At 41.7% G+C, this 27,546-nt stretch overlaps 1 protein-coding gene across 1 annotated transcript; it reads right to left on the bottom strand.

The window, feature by feature from the left end:
• Window positions 1-1,959: 1,959 nt before the first annotated feature.
• Window positions 1,960-26,409, bottom strand: LOC130106721 (protein NLRC3-like). Its single transcript, XM_056272952.1, has 15 exons — window positions 26,251-26,409; window positions 24,463-24,821; window positions 21,186-21,230; window positions 20,874-20,938; window positions 20,388-20,490; window positions 20,163-20,275; window positions 18,534-18,649; window positions 15,954-16,032; window positions 15,559-15,766; window positions 13,188-14,982; window positions 12,370-12,543; window positions 10,118-10,288; window positions 4,551-4,724; window positions 4,330-4,376; window positions 1,960-2,819 (listed from the first exon to the last, which is right to left on the bottom strand). The coding sequence occupies exons 7-15, from the start codon at window positions 18,581-18,583 to the stop codon at window positions 2,293-2,295; spliced, it is 3,225 nt and encodes a 1,074-aa protein (XP_056128927.1). The 5' UTR covers window positions 18,584-18,649; window positions 20,163-20,275; window positions 20,388-20,490; window positions 20,874-20,938; window positions 21,186-21,230; window positions 24,463-24,821; window positions 26,251-26,409; the 3' UTR covers window positions 1,960-2,292.
• Window positions 26,410-27,546: the final 1,137 nt, after the last annotated feature.

The following is a 27,546-nucleotide window of genomic DNA, read 5'->3' as shown; positions in this document are numbered from 1 at the left end:
CTAGACAACCGTTCATCCCGATCGACTTCACACTCGCTGGGTGTGTTGCTGAGGACCCACGGAAGTGCAGTGTCGAGTGAAGTTGTTTGGATGAGCGGTTTGACAACATTGAAGAACACACATATATACACACACACACACACACACACACACACACACACACACACACACACACACACACACACACACACACACACAGCACCTTACATACACCACACACTATGTATTGTTATTGCTGCTGTTTTGTTGTGTTTTGTTGTTATTGTGTTGTTGTTGTTGCTGCAGTGTTGAGGAGCTGAAACACAAGAATGTGACTCTCTTGTACTTGTATAATGAGACGTAACAAATAAAGAGTCTTGAACCAACAGATAAACTGTCACCTCTCAGTTTGGCCTCATAATCAGCTATGAATGTGGACACACACCTGCTTTACCCTTCATCACATATCAGTGAGTCAGGTCTTCACTCTCACAGTCACCTGCCTCAGTCTTCATCACACAGCCTTGCTTTCTTGACAGCAAGACTGACTCCAACACTCCACAAACCCTCACCTCCCAGAGGAGGAGGTGGCTGTTCAGAAGGGTGGTGTTTTGGGGCAGAGTGGATTAGATCTGCCCCCAGTAACTGAGTTTCATTCCAATAAGGAACCAGTAAAATGTTCAATTCCTCACCTTTATAACAAATGACCTTTCATGAAAACCGGTTCAGAATGAAGCGTGTTAAAGTGGACTCTGAAGACCATCTCCCTCCTGAGACACTAAGGAAGGAGAAAAGGACTTGTAGCGACTGGCTGGACAGAGGGACCGAGCTGGGAAGGAGGTGCAGCAGGTAAGGGCGATCAAGGATGGAGATGGAAATGTACTGACAAGCGAGGAGAGTGTGTTGAGGAGGTGGAAGGAGTACTTTGAGGGGCTGATGAATGAAGACAATGTGTACTTATTGTGTTATAATACACAATTTTTATACAAAATACAAACAGCTGAGTGGGTGAGCAGCTGCAATGTGCAGTCAGTGGGGTTCAGTATTTACTGCACATAAACACTCATTTCATAATCCTGTTGTGTTATAAGACGTCACATGTGATGAAAACAGCTCAACACCACCTGGCAGTGAACCACCGCCTCCAACACCATCAACAAGCACTGGAACCAGAAGGTAAACACACTTCACACAACACAACACAGGCCACCTGTGATGGTGCTGCCCAGTTACACATATGCTGCTTTGCTTTTTGTGCTGCACATGACTGCATCTCCACCCCATGCTGCTCCTTTCCCACTTAACAATCCTGCTACACACATGTCTCCTCCACCACACTGTCTAGCTGTTTGTGGACATTGTCTTGTGTGGTGTTTTCACTCTGTCGTCATGGAGAAACACTACTTCATCTAACTGTGTACATGTACACAGCTGCTGATGACAATAAAGTGGAGTTTGAACGGACCACAGAGCTGCTGATGAGTCCAAATAGACTTACACACAACAAAGCTCCACCTTGCTGCTGCACCACATGAACTCTGCATTTTAATAGTGTGTCTGTCCCACAGGGAAGAGGAAGTACATGGAGAAACGGGACGACAAGTTCCTCCAGTACAGCCAGAAGATGAACGAGTCACTCTTAAACACAATGGAGCGCACAACCAATGCTGCACTGAGCCTCATGGACCCACGTGGACCTGCAACAGCAACACAGCAGCAGGGACTTCACACAGGTTCAGCCAACATGTGTGTGTGTGTGTGTGTGTGTGTGTGTGTGTGTGTGTGTGTGTGTGTGTGTGTGTGTGTGTGTGTGTGTGCGTGTGTGTGGCTATGTGTTTTCATGGTGGTTCAGGTGTTTTGCATTGATAAATTTTACACAAATATAAAAAATACAAGTTGTTTAATACATTTAATTCAATACAATAAAAAACTGAATAACAATTGAATAGTTTAGCCATTTTATTTATGTAGCACATTTTATTCCAAGTAAGCTCAGTGTGCTTTACATTAGAAGACAACATATCAAATATAGGCATAAAGCTTACATAAACATAGGGAACATAAACAATGTAAATATAAGAATATAAGCATGAATAAAATGCAGAAACTGATCAATGAAGCATACACCCAACACACATTAAACACACCACACAACTATTACAACCACAAAACACATATCTTTGGTCACACTGTCTGTATTTGTGTGTGTGTGTGTGTGTGTGTGTACAGAGTGATCTATCATGTCAGCAGGTGTGTTTGGGAAGGAGTGTGAGTGTTCCTCCAGGACACAGGAGGCATCTCTACCTCCTCTATCTAACACACACACACTGAGGAGCCAGGTGACCACAACACAAACACAACATGGAGAGGTTCAGTGAATGTGGAGGTGAAGGTGTGGAGGTGTGTCAGTGTGTCAGAGGAGACTCTGTAGAAGGACGGAGTTCCAGCAGACCAGTCCAGATACACTCCTACTCTGTAAGAGGAGGGGGAGGAGATACGTATCTGTGTTTCTCTTTTATTATGCCAGGCTCTGTATACATCACTATAGCAGGACAGACTCCATGACTTTTCATTATACCCAAGCAGAGAGTCATCACCTCCTCCTCTCCTTCTGATTCCTCTGTAAGTCACTCCTATATAAACATCTCCTTTCCACTGTACCTCCATGTAACAGCGGTCAGTCAGACTCTCTCTACATAGAACCTGTCTCCAGAGGTCAAATCTGTCTGTATGATCAGGATACGACTGCTCCTCTCTCCCCCATGTCACCTTTCTGTTGTCCTCACACAGAAGGAGGTCTCTGTGTGCTGTGTTTGGGTCCAGTGTGAGTTCACAGGCATCTGATGGAGACAACAAGACACAATACAGCAGCGGTTGTTGATCTAATGTTCCTCTTCTGTTTGGTTTGTGTTGATTTATTCACAGGTTGGACCTCATCTATCAACATGTTCATAAATGTGTAAGTTCCCTCGTATCATGTAATGAATTATACTGCCGCTGTATTTATCACGTGTTCTGAAGTATGAAGTTTCCATTGTACTCTTGTGTGTATTATGATGAACACCAATTATTCATAAACTGGAAGCACGTCACATGACCTTATTTACCATGAATTAAAATAACTGCTCCTTGTTCAGTCCACCACTGAGATAATGGACTGTACTAATATAGTCTGAATATTAGTCTTAATACTGGTCTTAATATTAGTCTTAATAGAGGTCTTAATAGTGGTATTAATATTAGTCTTAATATTGGTTTTAATAGTGGTCTTAATAGCGGTCTTAATAGTGGTCTTAATATTAGTCTTAATAGTGATCTTAATAATGGTCTTAATATCAGTCTTAATAGTGGTCTTAATAGTGGTCTTACTAGTGGTCTTAATATTATTCTTAATAGTGGTCTTAATATTAGTCTTAATAGTGGTCTTAATATTACTTAATAGTGGTCTTAATATTAGTCTTAATAGTGGTCTTAATAATGGTCTTAATATTAGCCTTAACAGCGGTCTTAATAGTGGTCTTAATATTAGTCTTAATAGTGATCTTAATAGTGATCTTAATAATGGTCTTAATATTAGTCTTAATAGTGGTCTTAATAGTGGTCTTGATAGTGGTCTTTAACAGCAGGGCTCTGGTGAATCAGAATCAACTCAAAAGTCACTCGTCATTCTCAGGGAAAAAAAAAATCATAAATCCGTCCTGTCCCTGAAAAGACGCTCTTGTCAAATCCTCTAGAAGACAAGGTCGGCCCATTTAACATCTGGACTTTACAGTGTTGTGTCCCTTTAAATCTTCTTCTTCAATAATTAAATGAATATTACACAGGGAACAATCACAGGAAGTCTTTTCAGTAGTCTATTAATCATTCTAAACATTTTATCTCACTTCAATATTGTTTGCAAACATGTTTTTCTCAAGTCTTTTGTTCATCTTTCTTCATATCTCCATATTAGAGGACAAAGTCTGTTCAAATAAGACTATTTAATGAATAAAAGTGAAAGTTTCTGCATAAAAGTAGAAGTGTGGAGTGGACACACATCTTACGTGTGGTCTCAGGTTTTCATACATTTCTGTCAGATGGGTGAAAAAGTTGATAAATCCACTTTTCATGTAGAAACCTCAGTATGAAGGAACCACACACACATTAGTGTTGAATTTCCTTGATAAATGAGACCTAATGACTGTTAATTTCTCAGCAGTGTGATGAAGAAACATAATGTCCACCATCAGCTTCATCCCCAGTAGGATGTGAATGAATGGATGTCCCACACTGCTGTGTGGACGCACTTTCCATCTAAATAGCTGAATGTGATCTGCTTTGTTCTCATGAAGGAACTAAACACACACTTACACTTCCTCACTCCTGGTGTCAACCAGCACACTCCAGCATGGTCCAACCTGGGGGTGGAGGAGAGACACAGTCACACCAGAACATCCTCCATCTAATAAACCTCCATCCAGTATCAGTCCTGTCCACTGTTACAGAAGAACCAGTCTGATCCAGCATCAGAGCAGGAGGAGAAAATCCTTGTAGAAGACATGATGAGTGAGTGTCATCCAGCCTGTCCATACCTGAGAGTGTTCAGTCTCCAGTGTGGATCCTCCGGTCCAGCAGAGAGCAGCTTCCCTCCTGAGTCTCCTGGCTGGTTGTAGCTCAGGTCCAGCTCTCTCAGATGGGAGGGGTTGGAGCTCAGAGCTGAGAGCAGAGAAGAAACACCTTCCTCTGTGACCAGCCAGCCTGACAGCCTGAACACACACACACATACACATACACACACACACACACACACACACACACACACACACACACACACACACACACACACACACACACACACACACACACACACAAACACAAATATATCATTCTATCATATTCTAATGGCTTTAATACTTTTGATTTTACTACCTGTCGTCATCATTACAACAGTTTGGATAATAGTACTTTATGACAGCACTCATCTGAACACAGATATTACAAATGGTTACTACTACAAGAGTACTATGATTGCTGCCACTTTTATTACTTATCCCTCTACAACTGCGAATACTACTACTAGTACTACTACTACTGTTGCTACTTCCAATTCGACTGCTGCTACTAGTACAATGATTACTGCTCCCTACTATGATTATTACAACTACTGTTAGTACTGCTACTACTTTGGTACTGCGGTTACTACTCTGTGTGTACTTTATATGAAGTGAAAGTACAGACAAAAAAAGACACACAAAATGAAAACATCTGGCAAGCAGATGTTCTCAGTCAGTGGATGTTTCTCTCATCCGGGTTTGTGATCCTGCTGCCTCTGAGACACAAACTCAGTTCTTTTTTAGAGGGAGTCAAACCCCCGAAGGTCCACCGTGGGGCCATAAATTCACCCAGTCACTACATATACAGTACCAGTCACTACATATACAGTACCAGTCCACTCATATACAGTACCAGTCACTATATATACAGTACCAGTTACTTCATATACAGTACCAGTCCCTTCATATACAGTACCAGTCACTACATATACAGTACCAGTTACTTCATATACAGTACCAGTCACTACATATACAGTACCAGTCCCTTCATATACAGTACCAGTCCCTTCATATACAGTACCAGTTACTTCATATACAGTACCAGTCCCTACATATACAGTACCAGTCACTTCATATACAGTACGGGTCACTACATATACAGTACCAGTCCCTTCATATAAAGTACCAGTTACTTTATATACAGTACCAGTCACTACATATACAGTACCAGTCACTACATATACAGTACCAGTCACTTCATATACAGTACCAGGCCCCTCATATACAGTAGCAGTCACTTCATATACAGTACCAGTCACTTCATACACAGTACTAGTCACTACATATACAATACCAGTCACTTCATACAGTACAAGTCACTATATATACAGTACCAGTAACTACAGCAGTCACTTCATATACAGTATCAGTCACTCACTACATATACAGTACCAGTCCCCTCATATACAGTACCAGTCACTTCATATACAGTACCAGTCACTACATATACAGTACCAGTCACTACATATACAGTACCAGTCCCCTCATATACAGTACCAGTCACTACATATGCAGTACCAGTCAAAAGTCTGCCTATATCTGAATCTCTTTTTAAAACAAATTTGAATTTAAAGAATATATTATAAAATGTCCTCCGGCTCAACAAGTCTTTTCATTTAGTAAAAATAAAGAAACATCCTACTATGAGAGTGAGTAGGTGTGTCCAAACTGTTGACTGGTATTGTATAAGATCATATACCCAGTTTGAGTCCAGTAGAAATTATCACTGAACATTTAGAAAAGACTCCAATTACTTTGTACTAATACTGGTAACACTGATAATACTACTACTACTACTACCAATACTATTACTACTACTGCTACAACTACTATTACTACTACTACAACTCCAACTGCTTTTACAAACCCAATTCCAGTTACTTCTACTGTTCATATTACTTCTTCTTTCGGCTTGTTCCCTGTTTCTCGGGGGTCACCACAGTGGATTTTACAGTTTGGTACCCTGTGAGGACACAGCACCAATGGTGCCCATTGTTAACCCGGGCCTCGACCGATCTGGTACGGTCTTGTCAATCTATAAAATGATTTGGTAAAATTTTAGGTCAGAAGCCTTTCCTGACACAACACTAATCCTGTGGACGGGGCACAGGTAAAGCGCTGGACGCCGTCCCAGTATTCATGGACTTGTGTCCATGCCTGTCACCTGACTACTGTTCATACTACATCTACCATTACTTCTGCTGCTGATACTGATGCTGTCACTGCTTATACTACTGCTACCACTACTGCTACCACTACTAATCACAATGATACTGAGATTACCATACTGCGATTACTGCTACTACAAATACTACTGCTACCACTACTGCTACCATTACTAATCACAATGATACTGATAAGTTCATGTCAGCTTCTAAACCAGCTGCTTGCCTACTTGATCCCTTACCAGCAAAACTTTTTAAAGACCTCTGGCCTTTTCTTGGACCTACAATGCTAGACATCATTAATTTATCTCTCACTACTGGCATTGTTCCCAGCAGTTTTAAGACAGCTGTGGTTAAACCTCTACTTAAAAAAACGCACCTTGATCCAGGGTCTATTAATAACTATCGGCCAGTCTCTAATCTTCCATTCTTCTCTAAAGTACTAGAGAGAGTTGTGTATCAACAACTTTTGACCCATATAAAAGAAAACCATCTCTATGAACCTTTTCAGTCGGCTTTCAGGCCCTGTCACTCCACTGAAACTGCTCTGACCAGAGTGGTAAGTGATCTTCGACTGGCTATCGACTCTGAATCCACTTCTGTGCTTCTACTACTGGACCTCAGTGCAGCCTTTGACACCATTGATCACTGTATACTTTTAGATAGATTAAATTGTAATTTTGGTGTCTCTGGCTTAGCTCTCTCTTGGCTTAAGTCCTACTTATCTGGAAGAACACATTGTGTCTGCTATAATAATATTATATCAAAATTTTCTGACATTAAATATGGTTTGCCTCAGGGCTCAGTACTTGGCCCTCTACTTTTCTCTCTTTACATTACACCTCTTGGCCAAATTATACGCAGTTATGGAATACATTTCCATTGCTATGCTGATGATACTCAGTTGTATGTGCCTATAAGGGCTGATGATCATACTCAAACCACTAACTTAGAGGCCTGCTTGGCTACTGTGAAAAACTGGATGTCACTTCACTTTCTGCTTTTAAATTCAGATAAAACCGAGATGCTAGTCATTGGCCCTGCTAGACACAGACACCAGTCTGATCAAGTAACGATAACAATCGACAACTCTGTGGTTTCACAAAGTGTGGCAGCCAAAAATCTTGGTGTTACGTTTGATCCCAGCCTTTCCTTTGATAAGCACATTAAAGAAATCACCAAGACTGCCTTTTTTCACTTACGTAACATAGCTAAAATTCGGTCTTTTCTCTCCATGGCTGATGCAGAGACTCTAATACATGCATTTGTTTCATCCAGACTTGATTACTGTAATGTTCTGTTCTCAGGTCTGCCAAATTCTAGTACTAAAAGTCTTCAGATGGTTCAGAATGCTGCTGCTAGGATCCTAACTAAAACTAGGAAATTTGACCATATTACACCAATTCTTGCCTCCCTTCATTGGCTTCCTATCCATGTTAGATCAGAATACAAGGTGGTTCTGCTGACTTGTAAAATCCTAAATGGGGCTTGCCCCATCCTACCTGTGTGATCTCCTTAAACCTTACATGCCATCTCGAGCACTTTGTTCTCAAAATACAGGGCTCCTGTGTGTACCCAAAGTTAAAAAGAAGTCAGCTGGTGGCAGGGCCTTTTCCTATCAAGCTCCATTGTTGTGGAATAACCTGCCTGCTGCCATCAGACCATCAGAGTCTGTTGAGTCTTTAAATCCAAACTTAAAACTCATCTTTTTGCCTTAGTTTACAATTAGTTGCCTTTAAGTTGAGTGCTTCACAACCTGTACTGGATGGCGGGTTGGTTTTCTGTCTCAATGAATTTACCAACCACTGTTCTGCCGACGAGATTATGGAGTATAGATTACAGAGTATAGATTATGACGAATTGATGACTTAATTGATTATGGCTAATGACTATTGCAAACTGTTCTCTTCTCTAACAAGTATTTTCTCTCTCTCTGAATGATGTCTTCTCCTTTCTCTTTTTCTGTGTTTGAATGGTGTCATGTGAGTCTCTCTTGCCTGCATGTGCAGTCGGTTCTCCTCCCAGGTCTCCGTGGTGATGGTGGTCGCCATTTGGATGCTGCCTGCCCTTCCACTCCTCACATAAGCATCATCATGTAATCGACCATCGACCAGCATCATCATGTAATAAAAGAAAAACTTTTCTTTTATTACATGATGATGCTGGTCGCGTGGCTTGGGTCCTGGACTGTTCCGTTGGCATGTGGACACTGCTTGGCATCCTGTGCATCATGTTCTTCATAAATTTTATGCCCATTATAATTCTGTTATCCTCCTTCAGTGTTGTATTATGTAAATTGCATGAACACAACATCCATTGCACGCTGTCCGTCTTGGGAGAGAGATCCCTCCTCTGTTGCTCTCCCTGAGGTTTCTTCCTATTTTTTCTCCCTGTTAAAGGTTTTTTTTAGGGAGTTGTTCCTTATCCGATGAGAGGGTCTAAGGACAGGATGTTGTGTTGCTGTTAAGCCCACTGAGGCAAATTTATAATTTGTGATATTGGGCTACAGCTGTACAAATAAAACTGATTTGTTTTGATTTGATTTGATACGGAGATTACCATACTGTGATTACTGCTACTACAAGAACTACTGCTACCACTACTGCTACCACTACTAATCACAATGATACTGAGATTACCATACTGTGATTACTGCTACTGCAAATACTACTACTACTACTACTGCAGTTAAAATCAGCAGTGTTTAGAGTACACGTGTACGATGAGATGGCTGCCAATATGAAGCAGAACACTCACCACACATTGGTTATAAAGAGCAGGACACAAAGGTGTAATCCAGCCAATCAGGTAGGAGAAATGGTCAGGTGGTCTTGAGGGTAATGACTTGATTGGCTATTTAACCAGTGACGTCTGTAAGTCCTCTCATTATGAAAGATGTCCTACCGTCTTTTACCACCACAGTGAGTCAGGACCTCATTTAACGTCTCATATGAAGAATGTCACCTGGAACTGCACAGGGTCCTTTCACACTGTATAGGACCATTGTTGCTGCCCGCTCCAGGCTGCCCCCTACTGGCTACTGCCACTATTACTTCTACTACTACAGTTACAACTAATACAATTTCTGCTACTACTATTCATATTTCTACTAATGGCCATTTTTGGTATTGCTGTTTGTACAAATAATAACTTATCGAACTGTTATCGTTACTATTATTTTAGTCTTGAAAATATATTGTACTTATTGTACTTATAAAAACTATTGTAATTGTAAAAACTTCAACAACTATTGGAAGATCTACAAGTAATTCCTCCAGTCAGAGAAAAGACCACCCAGGTTAGGATGTACTGACTGCCATTAAAGTGGATGTAAATGAGGACTGAAGTGGTCCTGTGTTGTACAGGTTTAGCAATACTGACCTGACAGTTTCCAGTCTGCATTGTGGACTCCCCAGTCCAGCAGAGAGCAGCTTCACTCCTGAGTCTTGCAGATCATTGTTACTCAGGTCCAGCTCTCTCACACTAGAGGTGGAGCTGAGAACCGAGGACACAACTTCACAGCTTCTGTCTGACAGATTACAGAAACTCAACCTGAATGGACACACACACACACACACACATATTACTTTCTTTCAGCTGTTGATGTGTAAGAATGTCTCATGAAACATGTTCAACATAACCAGGTTCCTGAATAAGCTTCAGCTTCACTAAACCAAACAATAATAATGGATTATATTTTTAGGGTTTTATCTGGACACCCAAAGCACTTCACAGAGAAGGGGGAAACTCACCTCAACCACCACCAATGTGTAGCACCACCTGGATGATGCACAGCAGCCATTTTGCACCAGAACGCTCACCACACATCAGCTTGAGGTGGAGAGGGAGGAACCATTGAGCCAATCATACTAGGGATGATTAGGTGGCCAGATGGAGAGAGCCAGGCTGGGGAATTTGCCAGAACACCGGGGGACCCCCTACTCTTTACTGTAAGTGCCATGGGGTCTTTAATGACCACAGTGAGTCAGTACCTCGGTTTTAAGGTCACATCAGAAGGACGGCATCTCCTACAGCACTGTGTCCCCATCAGTGCACTGGGGCATTTTTTTAGTCCCATAGGCAAGACTGCCCCCTACTGGCCCACCTACACCAAATCCAGCAGCAACTCAGTTTTCCCGGGCAGTCTTCGAGCCAAATCCACACCTGCTTAGCTTCTGTCATGGGCAGAGCCAGGGTACATGTTGGTATGGCTGCCAGCAAACCAACCCAATCTGAGTTAACTGATATCACGACGGTGGTCAACAACTTCCTCTGTCAACTCACGTCACATGATCAGACTAGGGTCCATGTTGGTATGCACACTTTTCTTTGTTATTCTTTACAGCAGCTGCAACCCTAGTTGTATGAAGAGGTCTTGGATACAAATCAAGACTAAATATAAAACATGATCCAAAGTGGTCAGTATTCCCTGTCCTTATTCTTTCAGTGGTGTGAATGTGTGCTACGGTACAACACATTAACACTTTATATGATTTGCACCAAACTGAATAAAAATGAAAATAAAAAAGTGAACTAAAAAGGACAGGAGGACATCCATCTCTGCCAGAAGATCCTCCAGTAAAGAAGTTGTCCATCTCTAATAATGACGGGTGGTCTAACATGGTGGGGGTCCAGAAAGGTGTGTGTTGTGGCCCTGCGGCTGGCAGCTCCAAGCAGACCTCTCTGACAGCAGATAGTCTATGTAAATGAGAGTTTATGCTTTGCAGCTGTGATGTGAGCACATGTGGCTGGGTGTACTGACCATCTGCAGTTTTGAGGGAATCCTGATATTAATGAGCCAACACACACAGTCATGAAGCCCCACAGAGAGGTATCAAACCCAGCAGTGAACAAGGACCACATAGCTTTATAGATCATGTGATGAACACACACCATATAGATGATGTCAATAACACACTGTCATGTTTTGTTCTTAGGGGGGTACAGTGATGAGGACACATTGTGTGCTCAGAGAGCTGCAGAGGTCAATGCATCCTATTGTGTTGTCATAGTAGAGATGTGAGTGTGAACACACTGCCAGAGGAAGTGATGTCTCCTTCACTCCTACAGTGTGTCTGTAATAGGAAGATGAAGTCGCTCTTCACCCCCAGAACCTGTGGCCTGTACCTCCACATTTAAAAGACAGACAAAACCACTAAAACATGAACCTCTACACAGGGTTACCACCTCACATTCATGTGTTCATACAAGCACATGTGTATTTAAGTTGTGTTTGATACTCTACAATATAATCTTAACCAGTGCAGTATTTTTCAGGTGAAAACAGAGTTACACTGCAAACTGAAACAAGAAATACGAATTATAAATATGTAGTTGGAATATGGTCAGAAGGAAGGCCTTGCTATGCCTGTTAGACTATTTCACCTTTTTCTCTGAAAACCAAACTGTATTGATTTGTAATGTGTTGTCATGACCTCTTTGCCGGTGTATGTGCTCATGGAAAGCATTTGACAGGAAGTAGAAAGTAGAACCAGAGCTTGTTACTACAACTGGTCAGTAATTCCTCCAGTCAGAGAAAAGACCACCCAGGTAAGGATGTACTGACTGCCATTAAAGTGGATGTAAATGAGGACTGAAGTGGTCCTGTGTTGTAGAAGTTTAGGAATACTGACCTGAGAGTTTCCAGTCTACATTGTGGACTCCCCAGTCCAGCAGAGAGCAGCTTCACTCCTGAATCCTGCAGATCATTGTGACTCAGGTCCAGCTCTCTCACACTAGAGGAGTTGGAGCTGAGAACTGAGGACACAACTTCACAGCTTCTGTCTGACAGATTACAGGAACTCAACCTGAATGGACACACACACACACACACACACACACACACACACACACACACACACACACACACACACACACACACACACACACACACACACAAACACAAATATATCATTCTATTACATTGTAATGGCATTAATACTTTTGATTTTACCACTTGTTTTCATCATTACAACAGTTTGGATAATAGTATTTTATTATAGTACTCATCTAAACATGGAAATATCAAAATATTACTACTACAAGAGTACCACTACTGCTGTTATTTTTACTACTAGTCCTACTATAACTACGATGGCTACTTGTTATAATACAATTTGTACTACTACTACAACTACTGTGACTACTAATACTATTGTTACTACTAGACTAGTACTACTGCTACTACTGCTATTACTGCTTTTACTACTGCTGCTAATTCCACTACTACCTGCTTCTTTTATGATTACTGCTACTTACAACTATTACAACTACTGTTTTAATAGTTGTAATTATTCTATAATTTTAATGTCTTTAATACTTTTGATTTTAGAACCTGTAACCCCAATAACAGTTTCAATAATCAGTGTAATAAAACAATATTTTATCACCAATGAAAAATAATAACACATAATAGATTTAATACTTTAAAAGGCCTAATCCATATACTTACAGAGCTGTATAGGAGGCTTTGACCACTGGCAGCAGCCTCAGAAGACCCTCCTCTGAAGAAGAGTATTTCTTCAGGTCAAACACGTCCAGCTCCTCTTCTGAAGACAGTAAGATGAAGACCAGAGCTGACCACAGAGCAGGAGAGAGTCGGTCTGTGGAGAGTCTTCCTGATGTCAGGTACTGTTGGATCTCCTCCACTAGAGAATGGTCATTCAGTTCATTCAGACAGTGGAACAGATTGATGCTTCTCTCTGGAGAGAGATCCTCCCTGATCTTCTTCTGGATGTACCGGACTGTTTGCTGATTGGTCTGTGACTTACTTCCTGTCTTTCCCAGCAGGCCTCGTAGGAGATTCTGATTGGGTTTCAGTGAGAGGCCCAGGAGGAAGCGCAGGAACAAGTCCAGATGTCCGTTTGGACTCTCTAACGCCTTGTCCAGTGCTGTCTGGTAGAGGTCTGGTTTATATCTAAATAGTTTAAGCCAGTTGGAGGTTGACTGTGTTGCTGACAGCAGATTGACTCCATCATTGATGAATGAGAGAAAGACATAAAGAGCAGCCAGAAACTCTTGAATGCTCAGATGGACAAAGCAGAAAACCTTGTCCTGGTACAGCCCACACTCCTCTTTAAAGATCTGTGTGAACACTCCTGAATATACTGAGGCTGCTCTGATATCAATGCCACACTCTGTCAGGTCTGCTTCATAGAAGATCAGGTTGCCTTTCTCCAGCTGTTCAAAGGCCAGTTTTCCCAGAGACTCAATCATCTTCCTGCTCTCTGTATTCCAGTGTGGCTCTGTTTCAGATCTCCCATGATACTTCACAGTCCCCTGGATGGACTGAACCACCAGGAAGTGGATGTACATCTCAGTCAGGGTCTTGGGCATCTCTACTCTCTCATTTGTTCTCAACACATGATCCAGAACTGTAGCATTGATCCAACAGAAGACTGGGATGTGACACATGATGTGGAGGCTTCGTGATGTCTTGATGTGTGAGATGATTCTTCTGGCCTGCTCCTCATCTCTGAATCTCTTCCTGGAGTACTCCTCCTTCTGTGGATCAGTGAACCCTCCCACCTCCGTTACCATGTCAACCCACTTAGGAGGGATCTGGTTGGCGGCTGCAGGTCGTGTGGTTATCCAGAGGCGAGCAGAGGGAAGCAGTTTCCCCTTGATGAGGTTTGTCAGCAGCACATCCACTGAGGTGGACTTTGTGACATCAGTCCAGATCTCATTGTTCAGGAAGTCCAGAGGAAGTCGACACTCATCCAGACCATCAAAGATGAACACAACTTGGAACTGGTCAAAGCTGCAGATTCCTGCTTCTTTGGTTTCAATAAAGAAGTGATGAAGAAGTCCCACCAAGCTGAACTCTTTATCTTTCAGCACATTCAGCTCTCTGAAGGTGAATGGAAATGTGAAGTGTATATTGTGGTTGGTTTTGTCTTCAGCCCAGTCCAGAGTGAACTTCTGTGTTAAGACTGTTTTCCCGATGCCAGCCACTCCCCTTGTCATCAATGATCTGATTGGTTTATCTTGTCCAGGTAAGGTTTTAAAGATGTCTTCCCATTTGATCGGTGTTTCTGGTCTCGCTGGTTTCCTGGATGCTGTTTCAATCTGTCTGACCTCATGTTCATTATTGACCTCTCCGCTGCCTCCCTCTGTGATGTAGAGCTCTGTGTAGATCTGATTCAGAAGTGTTGACTCTCCTGGTTTAGCAACACCCTCAAACAAACACTGAAACTTCTCCTTCAGAGCTGCTTTGAGGTTACTCCGGCACAAGGTAACAAGGGTTTCTGAATAAACAAACCAGGGAACCAGTGAGTGGATGTTACTGTAAATGTGAGAAACAGAAACTTTACCAAACTCCATAGTATTAATTCAGCTCATCACTGGTGGATGGACAAGCAGGATTTATTTAAAACAAACAATGAAGACATTTATATAATTTATGTAAAGGGTAGATTTATCCAAATACATTTCCACAAACAACATGTACATTAATAATAATTCATTTCCACTGTAATAATATTTTGATGGCTATTATCACATCTCTTGTAGTAACCATGTATTAGATAGGAGATCTTTACTGGGATTATGGGGACAGTGATGACGTCTTAAAGAGGTTCTCTCTGGTATTATTGTTCTGATGTGAACCAATGTCATCAGCATTTTACACCCTCATTAACCAATCAATAGTTTGACCAGATCATCCATTAGATTTCTTTTCATTTACCATCCAAATGGAAACTGTCTGAACCTCCTGTGATAAATCTACATTTTCAGCAGGTTTTGAAAACAATTCCACCTCCCACTTTGCCTCTATTGACCCTTTACATGGTGTTGAGGCTCTTGAATAAAGAGTCTCTTACTGCTCTCCAGAGAGTCAGCCAGCTCCTCCTGCTTCATACTCCTCAGGAAGTGCAGTGTGATCTTCAGAAGTGCCTCTCTGGGACTCCTCCTCTGCTCCTCTTCCTCCTCCCTCTGTCTCTCTAAGCACTCTGGGTAATCTGGACTCAGATCCTTCTGGAACCTCTTCAGCTCCTTCTTCACAAAAGTGACAATGTTCTCCTCGAGCAGCTGGAAATGAATCAGTATATGAATTAAATTTTCATGTTAAACTCATGGAACAAAACATCAAGCCCATCTGTCATTGATTAAAACCCACTGATGTAAACAGTGGAGCATGAAGACCATTATGACCAGAATGATTGTTTTTCATTTCATTTGAAGGTGAAGTAAAAGGTGTTGATGTATATTTACACACCATAAATATGGAGTCCAGGTCTGTTTGATGCTCCTGGACAGACTGACCACTGAGAACCTCTGACCTCTCCTGGTGGTCTCTGCGGAGAACACATGACATGTTAGGTCTCTAGATATCAACACACACACACACACACACACACACACGACCGCAGCGTTGGCAGATTGGGCTACTTTTTATTTGATTGAGTGGGTAAAAATGGCTCTGATAAACATAATTATTATTACATACATACACCGGACAGACAGAGAAACTTTCTACTAAACAGTAAAAAAAAAAAAAAGGGCTATTTTTGGGTGGGTTCAGGTCTCTGATTGGGCTATTCAAATTTGGCAACACACACACACACACACACACACACACACACACACACACACACACACACACACACACACACACACACACACACACACACACACACACAGGAGGTTGAGGTGTTGTGTCCTGATGGATGCAGGTACTGGTCTACAAAAATATAGTTTTTTTTTCCTGCATGGACTTTAGAAACTGTTTTTGGCTAATTTTGGGCTGCTGAATCCAAATCTGAGCTCAAATTTGCTCTATCACATCAAGTTTTTGTGCTATCTGTACGCTCCTTATTCAGGATTTTACAAAAGTTGACCATCTAGTCTGGCAATCTTGGTGGGGATAAACATGACCCCTATTCATTTCCTAAGTAATTTCATGCTAGGCTGAGTGTTTATTTGTCATATCTTTGAAATAAATGTATTTTATCATGTAATATCACATGTATTCTATAAATATATTGCTGATCTGATCCGAGATTTGAATTTGCCAAAACAATCTGCTGAGTTGTTGGCTTCCAGGCTGCAAGAGAAAAACCTTCTCAAACCTGGCACAAGCGTCTCATTTTATCGCAACAGAGAGGCACAACTGAGGAAGTATTTCCACTCTGATGGTCAACTTGTATACTGCAATGATGTTGCAGGGCTTCTTCTCACTATGGGTTTGCCTGCGTACCATTCAAGTGAGTGGAGACTCTTTATTGGCAATCGAAAAGAAGTTTGAAATGTCTTTTACTTCACAATGGGAACATCTATGGATCCATCCCTATAGGACACTCAGTGACCTTGAAGGAGGAGTATGCAAACATCAATGTTGTACTTGAACAATTGAAGTACCACGATCATGAATGGTTGATTTGTGTGAATTTGCAAATGGTGAACTCCCTTTTGGGGCAACAAGGGGGTTACACCAAATACCCTTGTTTCCTATGCTACTGGGACAGTCGGGCTAAGGAGGAGCACTGGGTGAGAAAGGAATGGCCATCAAGGAATAGTTTGATACCTGGTGACAAGAACATCATTAATGAACCACTGGTTGATCGGAAAAATATCATCCTTCCACCATTGCACATCAAACTCAGTCTGATGAAGCAGTTTGTTAAAGCTCTTGATCACACTGGAGACTGCTTTGGCTACATATGTTCAACCTTTCCGAGTCTCAGCGACGAGAAGAAAAAACCAGGGATATTCGACAGACCACAGATCAGAACATTACTCAAGGACCCACCCTTCGTTATGACGATGACCGCTGTCGAAGCTCGAGCATGGAATGCATTCACTAATGTGGTGCAGAATTTTCTTGGGAACAAGAAAGATGACAACTACCGAGAGATTGTGGAGGAGCTGCTCCTTAGTCTGCGAGCGTTGGGGTGCAGAATGAGCATCAAGGTGCACTACTTGCACAGTCACCTGAGCAAGTTTCCAGATAACCTTGGAGATGTAAGCGAGGAACAGGGTGAACGTTTCCATCAAGACATTAAAGTGATGGAAGAACGTTATCAAGGTCGTTGGGACTCAAATATGACGGCAGATTACTGCTGGAGTTTGATGAGGGATGTCCCAGATGCTGTATATAAGAGATCGTCCACAAACAGGAAGTTTACCATGTTGTAATATGATTACACCTGTGCCTTTGGATACTTACGCTTTCAAGTACCGGTACTTAATTTCTTATATTCGCAAATTTTTGCTGCATTTTGAATGTCGTGAAAAGTCACAAAACTGCTTTGAGCTTGAGTGATGCCTTGTATTTAAGTGATGTACACCATGTTTAGGGGAACTTTTTCCGTCTATATATTAGTTTAGTGAAATTTGTAAACTTTTCATACATTAAAAATATTGAGAAAATGTGTAAAAATATGTGCAAGCCAGCATGGATTAAATGTTAATGTATGATTTAATATTGTAATTGAAGTAGGTACCTTTCATTGTAATCAATTTTGCATCTATCGATCTTCTAATGCAACAGTGTTTTTTAACTTCAAGTGTAAAATTGCTGTTTTCTCAAAAATAAGGATTTTTCATTGTTCAAAAATCTGATGTGATAGGCAAAAACTAATGCCAGATTTGGATTCAACACCCAAAAGTTAGCAGGAATCCATTGAAAAACCCCATGCAAGAAAAATTGTGTTGACCAGATGAGATGTTTTGAGAGAAGAAACTAAACCAACAGAAGGTTCAGACCAATTCTGTGTCATGACTTGTTACCTCTGTCTGTTCAGTAGAGTCTGATAACAACGAAACCATCTGTTCATATCAGCTGTTTAATTCTGACCTCTGCTCAGTAGAGTGGTGTCCATCTTTGAATCTAAGAGGTGGATTCATAGACCAGTCACTCTTGATGGACACACACCGGGTACAGGGGAGTCTGGTCTCTCCTGATGGATCCTGCTAAAAACAGAGGAAGACTATTTAACAAGTCTTGTTTTGAAGATGTATTAAGTAGGTATGGGTCAGAATAGTCGACTACTGTGTCAACATTTTTATCTTTAGATGTAAGGTTTTTTATCTTGTGTCAATCAATCAAACTTTATTTGAATGACACCTTTCATACAGGTTAGTGACGTTCAAAGTGCCTCACAGATGACTGACAAGCCGATAAGAGATCAATTTGAGACAATTTGAGAATAATGACAATAAAATAGATTTGAATAGAAACTAGACAAATAAAGTAGATAAAATAGCTTAAACAAACAAGACAAAACAAAACAAAGACAAAATCGATAAGATGGATAAAAATACAGTATATTATAATATTAATAATAAAATAACAACATAAATACAATCAAGTAAGTGAATAAGCTAAAGTAAATAAGTAGCTTGTTGATTGTTTTTATCATGATGTTCCCGATGGATCTGACTAGTTTTTCTTAATCTCTTGAAGTAATTAAATAGATGAGCCAGATATATGTAGATTAGTCCTACGTCAGTTTGGCAAATCACTGTTTTGAGAGGGAATCGCTGGTCGTTAGTAAGCGACGTGTTACTTGTAGTGACACGTTATGGTCCAAATTAAATTACGGTGCAAATAAAACAGATTAAAGATATAACAATTTGTACACATGCATCTCTTTATTGTGAACGTGTGTAGGCCTAAATAACAATCATAGGTCTTCACTGAAGCAAGTGGGTCCAGGAAAAGTTGAGCCTAATTAATAGGGCTTCCTTGAGACCAACTGTTATGTATGGATGATGCTATTCTACCAGTGACCACTAGGTACCTGTTTTCTATATTGCTGTTGTCTGGGTTGTAACCAACAGAAGAAGAGTTCCTGGTAAAGCATGGAAATGAACAGCCGTGTGTGCGTTGTGGTCCCTGCATCGTGTGTGAAATTGTTTACCCCATAGTGTTATTAGCCAGCTACATAATACCAACTAGTCGACTATTCACTCAGACAACCTCCCGACTAGTCGACTTGGAACAAACTGAGTTCACCATCTTTCTGCCTGTTATAGCAGCCCTTCACATAATGTGCAATAAAAGAATGTAAATAGCAAAACGGTTATTATGTTGCACTGTCACAAGTTGAACACTAGATGGCAAAGTGATGGTGATAGGCAGCTGTTTTAAGGTCACAGGTTAAAGGAAGTATTGTAAATGATAATAGATATCAGGAAAACACAGTTCTTACCAAAAAGAAGACAATTTAATATTGGAACAAAGACAAAAGTCATTTTGATATATTTTGGATCACCTTGTCTTCACCAATTCACCACATCAGCACAATAAATATTGTCAATAATCAGCATGCTGTGATAAATGGGAACACACCCAAAGAGAACATCTCAGTTGGACATTGTTATTGGACATGTGAAAAGAACAGTATTATCCCTCCAATGCAAGAGAGAAATAACAACTTTGGGTTTAACTGATAGTCACAATACATGTGACCATAGACCTCACCTCTGTTCAGTAGAGTGGTGTCCATCTTTGAAATTAATAGATTAATAGAGTGGTCACCCTTGATGGACACACAGCTGGGTACAGGGGAGTCTGGTCTCTCCTGCTGGACTGGGCTACAACACAACACAAACAGACCTTTGACTCTGACTGATGATGTCATGATGACATCACTGCTGAGCTCTGAGATGGAGACCAGTCATGGACAGATAGAGACCCTCATCTTACCTCTTAGCTTTGGTCTGGCTGCCATGTTCCCCAGACAGAGTGGTTTTAGAGGTAGGACCTCCCTCCTCTCTCCCCTCAGACACATTCATAGCAGAGTGTAGACCTTCACACAAACACACACAACATGCTGTGTTAGTTGGACACATTCATCATCATAAGATTTTCATTAGAGGATCAGTTATTTGTAGGCTTGTCATCATTCATATTAGTAACATGTCACATACACACTGAGTGTATAAAATACTAGAACCACCTGCTGTCTGCATCTAACAGACTGACCAGAAACATCCAGAAAGAAGGATTTGGAGCCTTGTGGACCATCGACACCTGGACTGTTTAACAGGTGGTTGTGTTAAAGGGAATGGGTCTCAGTGTTGGAAGGCGGTAGTGTTTTTTACACTCTGTAGATGAACAGTAGATAAAATGTACTTCAGTCAAACTTATCTGGGCTGTCAGAGCAGCTGTGAGACTTTCGGCTTAACTCACCAACAGAATGAGGAGAGACAACACACTATAACCTGTTGGCTGCTGTTGGTTCTGTCTGGGTACCACTGAGAGGAAAACACATAAAACATTCTCATTAAATGTTCATCTCAACACCAAAGTCAGACAGAAATGCTGGAAATCATGATGCAATGAATGCCAATGAATATTCAGATCTGAAAGCAACAAATAAACATTTGGAAAGATTTTACCACCGTCATCTGGTACAACTCCACTATACAGTTATACAGTACAAAGTAATAGGAGGGAGACGAGTCATCATACATTTAATATGTTTCCTGGTAGGATTGTTACCTGGTGAACTCAGGTCCACATCAAGTCAAACAGACCTGTCTTCATCTGTAGAGGACACACAGAGAGAAGATGCTTCTTATTCTCTTTGGTGGGTCCTGGATGTCTGTGGACATTTGATCACATCCTCATAACTTCAGTATCAACGTCTAGAAATGTCAGAATGACATCAGACCAGTCTAACCAGTCTAACCAGTGGTCAGGTCTAGTCTGTGTCAGACAAACCACATGTCAGGTGGTTTAGTTTATCTGTGTCCACTAGATAGAGGATAAGAATCACATCTTGGACAGCGGACTGAAAAAAAGACTCAAAACTCAGAAATGAAAGTGAGGTGGAGAAACTTTTATCAATTTAAAATTCAGTAGCTGAGGTAGAAAGTCAGTGGTTATGAAAATCTGTCTACAATGACACAAAATCACAGCTACAGTACAAAATATAATAAATAATAATAAAGTCTATTACTGAGGGGAACCAGAGCAACAGTAAACTCTCATGTTTCTGTGTTGACAGATCTGGTTTGATAAATGGTTTGCTGTTGTTTCATTCATTGTTTTGTCTGATATATGAACAAAGTCAACATGTCTATGGAGCCTTAAAACCGTTCAAAGTGCTCCTTCATGTCTTTAGAGGTCTACAATGTTCTTCATCAACAGGCCTCGTCTCTGTTCCGTCTTTTCTTGATGACAAATCTCCTGAATCGGTTTCAGTCAAATCTGCCATTAAACAAACGGCTTCTGTTAACGTGGTCACATAGACACTGCTGTGTTAACAGTTGTTCATTCTGACGAGGTGTTGAACAGAAACATCAGATATTAAGAGTCGTCTCAAACAGCAGAGTGAGTGTGGAAAAGTCCAGTCACACTTACATTATTCTGATTGTCCGCTAGATGAAGCAGGAAGACGTCAACAGCAACAGAGATCCACTAAAACCAAGTCATGGAAGAATATCCCACTATGAGACTGTTGTGTTGCTGTGGATTACAACCCACTTTTACTGCTCCTGCTGCTACACATTTCTACCCCGAGGTCACAAAGTGAAAGCACAAAACTAATGAAGATGGAGAGGGGTGGAGAGAGAGAGAGAGAGAGAGAGAGAGAGAGAGAGAGAGAGAGAGAGAGAGAGCCCCTCCAAGCCTTAAATATATTTGTTTAGTGCCCTGTTGATTGTTGTATGATACCCCATGTTGTTGTCTTGTTGTTGTTTTATGTTCTGTTTCTTTTTGTGAGATTGATCTGTACATGAATGAAAAAGGCAATAAAAAACAAATGCTAACAGACGAGTGTCTTGGAGTGGTCCCTTAGCATCACCACAGAAGGCCAACGAGAGATGAACTACGAGCTAGGCAGCCGAAAGCTGCATTTCTTCACCTGTATTTGATGCATTTCCGCTGGATGTTTGGACAGACTGCTCGTGTCTCTGCCCTGACATGCAGAAGACTTGCTGCACTTGTGGCAACGAGCATTGCCAGCATCGACTCTAGTGACGTTTAACCAGACTTCTGACTGTTTAGTTCTCTCTCCACCATTGCCACTAAGAGCACGCTCTGTGGGTCTGTGTGTGCGAGTGGGTGAGTGGGTGAGTGAGGGGGAGGCAGAGAGAGCCGGCCCCGCCCCTCGGCTCACACATAAAGGGCCTTTCGTCTTAACAAGGAGGCTGGAGCACTGAGAGGCCGTCCACCTTCATCGATGCAAAGACACACCGCTCCAAGGTGTGTCTTGGCATCGATGTATAACTTTACCCCGCACAATATGCCAGTTTGGAACAATAGATGCATCTTAATTAAAAGAAAATCTTTTTTTTATAAAGACTGGATGGAGAAGGGTATCTGGTCCATTCAAGATGTAATGGAAGATAATGGAAATCTGCTACGATATGACGTCTTCATTCAAACATATGATGTGATTTGCACCAACAGACAATATAATAATGTAATGAAAGCAATCCCACAGGCAGGGATGCTTTTAATCAAAGGCATGTTGACATATTCTACTGTTACAACAAAGATCCCCCTGTTAGTTGTAGCCGGATTAGATGTTTTAGATATAAAATGCAGTAATAGATTTTGAAGAACTAGCTTCACTACAGTCTGTTTTCCCTCGCCCTTGAAGAGGAAACACAAGTTTCAAGACTACTCTAGAAGCTCTATAGTCAAGACAAGGACCAGATATCTTTCTTTTCCTGTCCCACCCAAAGCAAAAGGAGTGCATTTCAAGACAGTTAATGACATCTACCCATGTCATGATTTCCTTCATCATAGATTCAGTTTTGATTGGAACAGTTGTGGTTTCTGTGGATCAGACGTTGAACTGGCAGAACAGCTGTTCTTTGACTGCGAGGTCATGAGCACCTTTTGGGAAGCATGCCACACTTGGATAGCGAATAATCATCTAATTATGCCGCAGTTAAGATATGAAAATATAAAACTTGGTCTTTTAATGGGGGGCAGAAAAGCTGAATTCATGTACAATAACCTAATTATCTTAGCGAAGTTCTTTCTACACAAATGTCGCTTCTTGAAAACAACCCCCCCCCCGTTTAATGGATTTGTTAATGAGATGGAAATATATGAGAGATGTGCAAAACTGATAAAATAAAGAAAAGCCCAGTGTCTTTCTGAGAATCTTGGCACTTTAATTCCTGATTGACCACTTTGTGTTGTTTATTTTATTTTTGTGTTGGCTGATTTATTATTTTTGTTCATAACTTCCTCTGTATGATTGTTGTATTTGCTCAGTATTTGTATTTGCAACTGTCATTTTGAAAGCTGTGAAATGCCTTTTTGATATTGAATAAAAAAAAAGACACACCACTCCAAGGCTCAAGAGCAGTTCAAATTATAGGTGAACAAGATCTCCTGGGATGATGACAAGACACGTTCTTCCTTACCAATGCAACAGAGGCATCAATATTCTCATCCAAAGGAGTTGAATCAAGTGTAACAGGACTTGGTATTTATCCGTGAAGACGTTTCGCCTCTCATCCAAGAGGCTTCCTCAGTTCGTGCCTTTCTGACTAGACCAAGCTGGTCTGACTGGCTGGTGATGAGACTCAGAATCTATCCTCTAGGAGTCGTTGTCAGAGCTATAGATGTCCATGGCTCTTTGTGTCCCGATGTTTACCAACGCCCGTCGCTAACAGAGCCATAGATATGAGTGGCTCTTTTGTGTACCGATGTTTTGCCACGCGAAACGTCTTCACGGATATATACCAAGTCCAGTTGCACTTGATTCATCTCCTTTGGATAACCATGACCTGGATGAATGAGAACATTCACACACATCAATATTCTCAGTTACCCAGAGCTGAAGCCCATTCAGCCCATCAGCGCCCATCCATCCAACTGTATCGGCATCAAGTTCGATCCCACTGGCTCTTACTTCACTACAGGAAGTGCCTACGCCCTGGTCAGCCTCTGGAACACAGAGGAGCTAGTGTGTGTCTGCTGTTTCTCCAGGTTTGACTGGCCTGTGAGGACACCGAGTTTCAGCCATGATGGCAAGATGTTGGCCTCAGCTTCAGAGGATCACTTCATAGACATCGCTGAAGTTGAAACAGGGGCGAAGTTGTGGGAGGTGCAATGTGATTCTCCAACCTTCATCGTGGCCTGGCACCCCAACAGGCCCCTGCTGGCGTACGCCTGCAATGACAAGGAGGGCAAATATGACAACACCCGAGGGGCGGGAGCTGCCAAGCTCCTACAAATCCCAAATGATTCCTGAGCTTTAGTGTCATGGCAAACATGGCCATGTCGTCTCCATAAATCCCATACCCCAGTGTCATTCACTACCATCAAGCAAAAGCGAGGAAGTTTGACAAAGGAAGATAAAAACAAAAAAGTGCATATGTACATTAGAACGTCATCACTTTCACTTTGAGCTGAATCTCTAATAAAACACCTGAGTTGGTTTAAAGGATATCATTTTTTTGTTCAGTTGGAAAGTGAGACAAGGCCTTGTTAATGTTGTTTGTTTTTTAGGGAGTTGTTCCTCATCTGAGGCGAGGGTCTAATGACAGGATGCTGTGTTGCTGTGAAGCCCCCTGAGGTAAATCTGTAATTTGTGATATTGGGCTATACAGATAAAATTGACTTGACTTGAGCAATGCAGATGTGCCCATAATGAGAATGACCTTGTTTCAGGACCTAGTTTGTAGTTCAGGAAGACCTGATTTGCAGTTTTCGACCACCAGATGGCAGTGTGTCCCAATTCACTTTTCTTGCTTTCCTCTGGGGGTGGCTGTTTTTACAGTTAAAATTAAAACGCTTTTGTAATATATTGTGTAAAATAGGTGTTTTGATATTAAAAGTCATCTCTTGATAAAAAACAAACTAACAAACAGGGAGGCTGGAGCGCTGAGAGGCCTCCTGCCCGCCTGGGCCCCGCCCGCCCCGCGGCGCTCCGCCTGCTTTGGCACCAGTTGTGGCCTCCTCGCTGCTGAACTGGGAGTCGGGTAAAAGCTGGTTGGCTCGTTGTGGTGGAGCTGCTCGCGCCATTATCAAAGATATTCTTAACTTTACAAAAACAGGAAACCCCCCACCCAGATCCTGTTCACCGAGGGGGTTCCCCGTGTGTGTGTGTCTGTGTGTCTGTGTGAGAAATGGACAGAGAGAGAGAGAGAGAGAGAGAGAGAGCTGGCTCCGCCCCTCGGAGAGGTCTCGCTTCTGCATTGGAAATAACCAAAATGCATCACAGACAGAAGTCTTACTCTTACTGCAAATTAGAAACAGAGTTGTGAGATAAAAGGTGCAAGATAACGTTAATTAGCCTCAATAAACTGGAAATAATGTGTCCCCGGTGCCGTTTAATAGCGGGTTTCGGTACCCATCCCTTTCTACAATGTTCTTCATCAATAGGCCTCGTCTATGTTCCGTCTTTTCTTGATGACAAATCTCCTGAACCGGTTTCAGTCAAATCTGCCATTAAACAAACGGCTTCTGTTAACGTGGTCACATAGACACTGCTGTGTTAACAGTTGTTCATTCTGACGAGGTGTTGAACAGAAACATCAGATATTAAGTCGTCGTCTCAAACAGCAGAGTGAGTGTGGAAAAGTCCAGTCACACTTACATTATTCTGATTGTCCGCTAGATGAAGCAGGAAGACGTCAACAGCAACAGAGATCCACTAAAACCAAGTCATGGAAGAATATCCCACTATGAGACTGTTGTGTTGCTGTGGATTACAACCCACTTTTACTGCTCCTGCTGCTACATATTTGTACCCCGAGGTCACAAAGTGAAAGTACAACTAATGAAGATGAAGAGGGAGGGGGGAGAGAGAGAGAGAGCCACACACACACACACACACACACACACACACACACACACGGGGAGAGAGAATGAATTGTGGTCAAGTGACGATACATATTTGATGCCAAAGTGTGTCAGCACATACAGCGCCACACTTCTCAGGAGAGGGAAGCTCTTGAGGAAGTGTAACCAAGTATCTATTTGTCCCTCTTTAAACGGAAATAAATCAAGATGAGACCAGATTTAAATTGCACTGTAATAGGAAATGTTTGCCAGGGTTTGGTAGTAGTATGCTACCTAAGTCCAAATAATTAACTCATGGAGTGAAACGTATCCTCCCCAAAACAAATTGGCAACCTTTTGTTTTAAGTAAACGCACAAAAATGCAAAAATGCTCACGCACCAGAACCCGACCCGTGTGGCGAAACCCGAGGCAGACAGACACCGGAGGACAGTTCAAAATCCAAAAGGCGGTTTTATTGGGGGAGGGGAATAACAAGGAGGGGAGATAACAAATACAGCCACTAAATAACAAATGGAATAGAGTGGGGGGAATGTATGGTGCCAAAACCGCTCCGTTAGTGGGATGTGTGAATAAACTATGTGTGGTGTCCAATGGTTTGCGTGTATAACTATGTGTGAATGTTCTTAGCCTATGTGTGGTGCGGTATGTAAATGACAAGGAGGGGTTGAATAGGGGTCCTCCCTATAGTCCCCGGGTCCTATAGTCCCCGGGTCCTATGTTCCCCGCTTTGTATGAGACCGGGGAATATCGGACCTTTTTGTATACAGAGGGCCCTATATTCCCCACTTTTCCCCAAAAGGGTCCCATGTTCCCCGTTTTGTATGTGCAGGGAAACATGGGACCTTTCTTTATAAAAAGGGTCCTATGTTCCCCTAGGGCACCCGGGGAACATAGGACCCTATTTATAAAGGAGGGCCTATGTTCCCCGGTCAGCAGGTTTGACGCTGTTTGGCGCAAAAAGTGCATTGTCAATAATGCATTATTTAGGGCAGATTATTAAGAAGACAATGAATCATACGATTTCTATTTTTAGATCACAAAAACGAATTCACAAAGTCCAGGTTGGCTAAAGTATGTGGAAACTTTCGA

This window comes from Lampris incognitus, chromosome 1 (assembly GCF_029633865.1).
Source record: "Lampris incognitus isolate fLamInc1 chromosome 1, fLamInc1.hap2, whole genome shotgun sequence".
Taxonomy (NCBI): domain Eukaryota; kingdom Metazoa; phylum Chordata; class Actinopteri; order Lampriformes; family Lampridae; genus Lampris; species Lampris incognitus.
This window is presented reverse-complemented; position numbering and strand designations above follow the sequence as displayed.